Source organism: Lolium perenne, chromosome 4, assembly GCF_019359855.2.
Source record: "Lolium perenne isolate Kyuss_39 chromosome 4, Kyuss_2.0, whole genome shotgun sequence".
NCBI classification, from domain to species: Eukaryota; Viridiplantae; Streptophyta; class Magnoliopsida; order Poales; family Poaceae; genus Lolium; species Lolium perenne.
The window spans coordinates 331,952,659-331,960,373 of record NC_067247.2 but is presented as its reverse complement, the minus strand read 5'-3'; the positions used below and the strand labels follow the sequence as shown (position 1 = coordinate 331,960,373).

The following is a 7,715-nucleotide window of genomic DNA, read 5'->3' as shown; positions in this document are numbered from 1 at the left end:
TTTCCTCTATCCCACCTGCATCCCAACCCAAGGAGTATGATCGAAGCATGAAGCACTTATTATTAACAAAAGGTTCCACATAATTGCAACATTTATCATATTAGGCACCATATTCTTTTTATTATTATTCCATAAATCGGAGGTGCTAGCCAAAGTGGGAGAGCTGGAGATAATGCTCAACAATCTTTTATTTTAAGCCCAAGCACTTGAAGCGACAACACATTAAAAAAAGACGATTGCAGGTTTCAAGTTCATTGCAAAAACACATTCCAAGTGTGTGTGTGTGTGGGGGGGGGGGGGGGGTCAAACCATGGCTGCACATAGTAGTGGCGCACTACCTCACTAGGTGTGCCATTGGTAATCTACTAGCATTGGCGCACCTATATGTGGTGTGCCACTGCTATATAGCAGGGGCGCACCACCAGCATGGTGCGCCGCTGGTAGTGATCCTATGGCTAGAGCTTCTTCTAGTAGTGAATAACCCAATATATTGCACTACAGCCAATAATCTCACTATTATCAGCCGATTTCATTAACATTTTTGTGAAAACATCTGCCATAAGGTTCAACAAAATTGGGTATATGGTGTCCCCTTGTTGAACCCCTCTACTAGTTAGGAAAAAATCACTATTCTCGTCATTGATCCTAACCTCCGCAGAACCATTTTTTGCAAATGGCATCTTATGATTTCCAACCACTTGGAGCTAAACCCCCTCATCTCTAATATTTTTAGGAGGAACTCTCTATCAACTCTGTCATAGGCTTTTTCATAGTCCAGTTTTAAAATAAAGCCAGACTGACCACTATGTAAACATCATAAATAATTTCATGTGCACATACAACACTATCCATTATATATCTGCCTTTAGTGAAGGTTGTATGATTTGGAGAAATCAAGTCTTTACTAACAATTCCCAACCTATTGGTTGCACATTTGGAAGAAGTCTTAAAACTGCAATTAGTGAGAGCAATAGGCATGTACTTCTGTATAGTTACAACATCAACCTCTTTTGGGAGTAAGGTCAAAAGGGAAAAAAATCAATCTGAAAATATCCAGCCCCCCCTTTATTCCAGTCATTAACCATAGCCATCAAGCCTTGTTTAACGAGATCTCAAAAATGTTGGTAGAATAAAAAAGAAAAGCCATCAGGACCAGGGGCTCCATGGGCATATGAACTAAATACAACATCTTTTATTTATTTCTCAGAGAATTTGGCATCGAGCATATTACTATGACCAATGGTGACAAGTTTCTGATCATGGCAGAAGTTCTCCTCAACATCAATGTCTAACTTATCTTCCATACCAAATGAAGACTTATAATAGTCAACATCAATTTTCAGCATACCTTTGTTATCTTCAACTAGACATCCTCACCTTGAAGTCCCATTATCTGCTTCTTCCTTCTTTTCCGATTAGCTAGAGAATAAAAAAAGTAGTACTCCCTACAATTCATATCAATTGACTTAACCCTGTGTGGAAACATATGTAACAAATGCATCTAGATACTTTCATATCTAGATAAAGTTGAGTCAATTAATTTGGATCAGAAGATGTATTAGCATCTCTTTTGAAGATGTATCTCTACCTAGATCTTTTTCTAACTTTAGTTTCCTCTATTTTTTCAAATATCAGAAAACTCAGCAGAAATGCTTTTCATTCTAGCTTTTGAAACATGAGATATAAACATTGAGTTTGGGAAACAATATCCAGCAAATCATACTCAACAACTAGTTTTTTCTAAGTTCATATTGGAGTAGAAGGATTTTATACTCTTGCAGTTTTTTTTTGGATTTTATGCTATTGGATTAGGCAGAGCCGTTTGAAATGCAAGATACCGCAGCTGCTAATCCGCAAGCAACTGCCAGATGTCCACCCCGCAAGCTGCAACGCTTGGCCCAGTCCTCCAAACGTAGCAGTGTCGCACGCCTGTCCGCTCGATCCCGTCCGTCCCATCGTCGTCGGCCAGTTCCAGCCGGGCTCGTCATTGTTCAATCGATGGCTGCGTCGGCTTGGCGTGGCGTGGGGCTTGCCGGTCATTTCAGCGCAAAGATGAAAGATCCTTTCAAATTGTGCCTTTCAGTTTCTTTCTTCACGGAATACGAGAACACACCGCCTCCATTCCCCTGCCGTCCTCCTCCGACCATCGCCTTCCCGCACCAAAAGCCAGCCGACCGTTGCCACCTAAGCCCGAGGCGGCGAAAAAGACCCCGCCCATCCCTCCACATCCGCACCGCACGCACCTCTCGCCGCCGCGCTCAAGTTCTCTGTTCGAAAAGATCGTCCTTTCTCGATGTCCGCGCGGCGGCCGATGAGGGGCCAGCACGGGACGGCCACGGCCACGGTGACGCCGCGGGTCCTCAACCTGTCGAGGCGGTCGTCGGCGGGCGGGAGGCCGAGCCGGGCCGCGGGCCGCGCGCAGCAGCCGCGGCCGGCGGCGACGAAGCCGGTGGTCAACCTCGGCGCGCTGTTCGAGATGGAGCGGCGCGTGCGCGGGCTGGAGTCGGCGCCTGCCTCGCCGCGACCGCGGCCGTGCTCCCGCGCCGCGCGTCGGCCGCCGCCGCAGGACGAGGAGGAGGAGGAGGGCGGGGAGCGGGAGGAGAAGTGGCGGTTCCAGGCGGAGATCCTCCGCGCCGAGTGCAACTTCCTCCGGATGGAGCGCGAGGTGGCGCTCCGCAAGCTCGACTGCCACCGCGGCCAGATGGAGGCCGCGCTCAAGACCGCCGTCGAGACGCTCGCATCGGTACGCACGCACGCGCGTCAAAAGCCCACCTTTTCTCATCTAGAAGTTCAAGTGCAGCAGTCTGATCGCTGACGATGAAACAGGGGAGGAAGAAGATCGACGGGAGGGGCGAGGCGGGCGTGGCGGCGGCGCTGGACGAGGGGATCGAGGACCTGGAGGGGATGATGGAGGAGCTGCGGGTGGAGAAGGAGAGCGGGCGGAGGGCGATGAGCGGCGCCGGCGCGCGGGAGCTGCGGCGGAGCCACGGCCGGAACTTCGACCGCCAGGCGTCCTCGCTCCGACGGCGCCTCGAGAAGATGCCGTCCGCCGACGCCGAGCACGCTGTCTGCAAGGACATATGCGAGATCGCGCACCCCGTCGCCCCAACGCCGCCTCGGCCAGCCGAGCACAGCAGCCGCGACGACCACGGCCCAAGTGCCAATCTCTCTGACGTACGTAACGTAATGCGCGCGTCCGGACAAGTTCAACACGTGCAGCGTGCCGATGTTCATTGCTGTGAACTCGCGATGTTCGATGATCACTGACTAAAGGCGCAACATTTGCGCGATCGATGTACGCATTGCAGGTGGAGATGCTGCGGGTGAAGATGGAGGGCATGTCGAACGGGATGCGCGAGAGGATGGCGGAGTACAGCCGCAGACTTGAAGCCGTCGCCGGCGGCGACAACAACGCCGGCTGCCAGTCGAGGAAATGCGGCGGCCGGCACAGCCGAAAGCCGAGCGCGTGCAGCCAGAGGAGCTGGAGCGGCAGCAGCAACGCGAGCAACACCGGCAGTGCGGCGGCGGCGTTCCGGCACAGCGGCACCAGCGTGGCCTCCGAGAAGCATCAGCAGCAGCAGCAGCAGCAAAAGGTAGGATTCAAACTTGTTGCATTCAAATTTGTTCTTACTGCTGACATTACACTGTTTAGGCACTACGTTCAGAACTCCGCCACCAGTCCACTTTGCTTATCTTACTCTTGCTTCCTTTCGAGAACAAGATTAGCGCGCGTTGCTAGCGTAGTGCCAGTACAAGTGTTGGGCGATTAGTCTTGGGCTCCAGAATGTCGTTGACTTGGGGGCTTTACTGGTCAGCGATTTGACGGCATTATCAATCCACGATTAGCTTAGCTTGGACCCCTTTGTCTCATCCGGGCAGAGCGAGTTTTAATTTGAAATCGCCTGCATGCAATGCAATGCGAGCCTGCGATGTGGGGATGGCGTGTACAGGGTTTTGCACTGGTTTCGTAGGGGAGATGAGTAATTGATCTGATCTCCGCCGGGTCCACGGATCATCCATGGATTGGCCCCTTGCTCTGGCTCGACAGCTACCTAACACCAGAGGTTAATGGCCACTATGCCTCCTGCGTTGGCCTTTCATGGTTGATATGATACTACACTGTATACTTGTGTTAACCACTGTTGAGCTGATGTGCCTGGGACCGTGTTAGAGTAATTCTTTGAGAGCCATTGCTTTTTGGATGTATTAGTTGTCGCAATTTGATTGTATCTATACTTAAATTGTGTGTAGATACGATTCGAAACAGCGACAACTAACATGAAACGGATGCTTTGCCTCGATGCTACTAGTAGTCTAGTAGGTGTTTCAAATAATAGCTTCTTCACCTGGATACAATGTGTGCGCCTTTGCTGATGGACTCGACGCTGTAGACTTGTGCTAACCACTGTTGAGCTGATGTGCATGGGACTGTTAATTCTTTAACAACCGTGGCCTTTCTTGTCTGCTCCAGCTCGCCACGCTTTCACCTCGATACTAGCCGTAGGTGTTTCAAAAAATAGCTTTGCCATAACGTCCCATGATTTGAACTTCGACAATGATTGTGAGTTGCCCCACCTTGTCAGTGCCGTTGCTGGCTGCCTCCCCATTGGCCACGATGGCAATGTGGTCCTTGGAGAGCAGTTCACTCTTTCCCCTCACTTTTGGAGATTGTCCTGGGCCTGGGAATTCGGAATTATTCCCCTGTTACATTTTATATTTTCCTTTTAGGCGTGTGCCAATGAGATTTCTTGGGAATTTTAAATTATTTTTTCTATTCTAAAAGAGGGATGGTCTAGTTCTGTAAATGCCATATACTTTTATCCAGTGGTCTGGTTCTCTAGTCTACAAGGAAAGCTGTCTAGTTCCGCGCGTGTACTTGCCTGCATTTCATTCAAAGAAGCACTCAAAGTCACTTGGGAGTTGGGACTGAGGCCTGACGTTGCCACGGCTGATTGTTCTGAATGAATCGAACCCAATGAGGATGTGTACATCCATGAAAGAATTCAATGTGAATTGCAAATTTGAAACTGCGCCATTTTTTATGACCAGACCAGGAAGCACATGCCGGCAACATGTTGTGTGATGTGTATCCGGGCCACGTTGAATAGGACGAGGTGCCCACAACGGGAAAGAGCTAGCCTTTCCCGGCTTGTGCAAAAGATATGGGCCAGGCCCAAGGACCAAGGCGTGTGCTCATTGAGCAGCTATTTATTACTTACTCAACAACTATGTTGTGCCAAGGGACCATCTGGTCAAGAGTGCAGGTGCATATGCATTGCCTTGTGCACACTTCAGTATACTGAATTTAGTTTGACTAGCTACGAATGGCAACACAGTATTGCTAGGAAACTCATGTTTGAAGAGGGCATTGCATTGGCAGGTGTTTGTAATTATGAGCGAGCTATGCCAGTATAGGCTTCAGTTTTGGATGGGCGGCAGTGCTGCTGGATTTTTTTTTTTTGAGGAATAGTGCTGCTGGATTTGGTCGACACATACTGGGCAAACTTTTATTGCGACCTCCCATCTACACTTTCTGCCTTGTATGACCCACAGATGTTGTATGCATAGCACTGAATCGTCGTTTGTCTTGCTAAGGTAACTTATTTTCTGCTAAAAAACTATTCTCCTAACAGGTTGTGGCTGAAAACTGCAAGCTGATGGGCTCTGGAAGCTGCTGCGACTGCAAGGAGATTGTGGGGAGGATCATGAAGCAAGTGAGGGCAGAATCAGAGCAATGGACTGAGATGCAGGAGATGCTGGAGCAGGTCAGGCTGGAGATGCAGGAGCTGCAGTCTTCCAGGGATACATGGCAGCGTCGTGCCATTGCTTCTGACATCAGTCTTGGTTCCTTGAACTCTCAAGTAAGTGGCCTCCAATTATGCTTGCATCAGTCAGACCTAGAAATGCTTCTTGGTGTTAAATGTTTTTTTGTGCTTTGTTTGCAATCAAGCGAAACATGATTTCACCCAGCCAAGGCTGTGGTAACTGCATCATCCTTTTACAAGTTTATATACTGATAAAGGGACTTACTGTGCATCCATTTTTAGAATGCAGTGTAAGAAGGATTGGTTTGCACAAAATAGAACTCCTTTGTAGTAATAGTCGGTTTTGGCACCCAAAAAAATAATGCCCTTGGTTTCTTAGTTTAGAGATATTGCTAACTGAAATCAGAACAGTGAATATGTCAGAATTCAGTTATGAAACAGACACACTGCTTTGCAGCTTTATTTGGAACTGACCTACTACTTCTTCATACATTTTTTCAGTGCTTTGGACAGATATCTCTAATTTCCAAAAGAATGCACCATTTCATATTGTTTGCATTAAACATCTAAGCATTTGAAATTCTCAGACAACAGTAAGCGAAGTTGTTGTCTGAAAGAAAATTTCTAACATTCTACAGTACAAGTACAAACACTGCTTTGCAGTTTTATTTGGACTTCTTCACACATTTTTTCAGTGTTGTAGACAAATATCTCAGTTTTCCAAAATAAAACACCATTTCGTATTGCTTAAAGTTCACATCTAAGCATTTCAAATGCTCACACTATAGTAAGCGAAGTTGTTATCCGAACGAAAATTTCAGACAGTCTACAGTTCAACTACAGACACGCTGCTTTGCATTTTTATTTGGAACTGACCTAGTACTTCTTCACACAATTTTCCAGTGTTGTGGACAAATATCTCTAATTTCCAAAAGAACACACCATCTCGTATTGTTTGCAATTCACATCGACGCATTTCAAATGCTCAAACTTTTCTACTACTTACAAATGCTCAAACTATATAGTCAGCGAAGTTGTTGTCTGGACGAAAATTTCTAACATTCTACAGTACAAGTACAGACACACCGCTTTGCAGTTTTATTTGGAACTGGCCTACTACTTCTTTGCACCAAGGCTGTGAAGAGATCTTTAGTCCAAAAGGACACACCGTTTGGTCTATAAAGAAACAGCTTCTAGTATTGTTTGCAATGTAATTTATGCAATTTACATAACGCATTTCAAATGTTCAAATTATTATCAGTGAGGCTGCTGTCTGAACAAAAACTCTTTAACTTTACCAGATGCTGGAGTGGAAACAACGCGCGCAAGCGTCGGAACAGCACGCAGAAGATCTCCAGAAGAAGGTCACAGAGCTCCAAGGCAAGCTACACACCTTCAAATCCCATTTCCCTGCCCCAAGCCTGCCCAACCGAGCATGGTCTGAAGCTTGCAAGATGGAGAACCCGCGAGGAGCCAAGGCTCAGCAGCACCATCGGGCACCGCAGGATTGCGGCAAGGAGAAGGAGAAGCACGTCCTGATCTGCCGCGTGAAGCACTCGCCAAGCGTGATCCCCAGGCGCTCGCCGCTGAAGGAGATCGGCAACATCAGCCTGCCGCGGCAGTGGCAGCGGTGAGTACTGACCGTGACGAGCGTACATGGGATTGATGCTCTGCTACGACAAAGGTTTCGGGCAGGAGTTGGAAGAGAGAATTCTATCACTTTAGTTTTAGCCTACAATAAAGTACTTTACCACTAATTTTGTAATAACCAGGACTGACTTCTCGTCGGTCAGGTCTGTAGTGAGTAGCTGGGGCGGAGTTACTTTGCGTACTAGTACAGTGTTGAGGAATAGGCGTGATCGAGGTGTATGTAAGGCGAATGCCTCTTTTTTTCTGAGATTAATTGGCAATTTTGTTTCCTGCTTCTTCGAATATCTGACGATCATGTGT

At 47.7% G+C, this 7,715-nt stretch overlaps 1 protein-coding gene across 1 annotated transcript; it reads left to right on the top strand.

Moving 5' to 3' along the window:
• The first annotated feature begins 2,090 nt into the window (after positions 1-2,090).
• On the top strand, positions 2,091-7,697 carry LOC127296472 (uncharacterized). The gene is made up of 5 exons (XM_051326554.2): positions 2,091-2,743; positions 2,827-3,174; positions 3,309-3,593; positions 5,634-5,861; positions 7,067-7,697. Exons 1-5 carry the CDS (start codon positions 2,294-2,296, stop codon positions 7,397-7,399), a joined length of 1,644 nt encoding a protein of 547 aa, XP_051182514.1. The 5' UTR covers positions 2,091-2,293; the 3' UTR covers positions 7,400-7,697.
• The last annotated feature ends 18 nt before the right edge of the window (positions 7,698-7,715 follow it).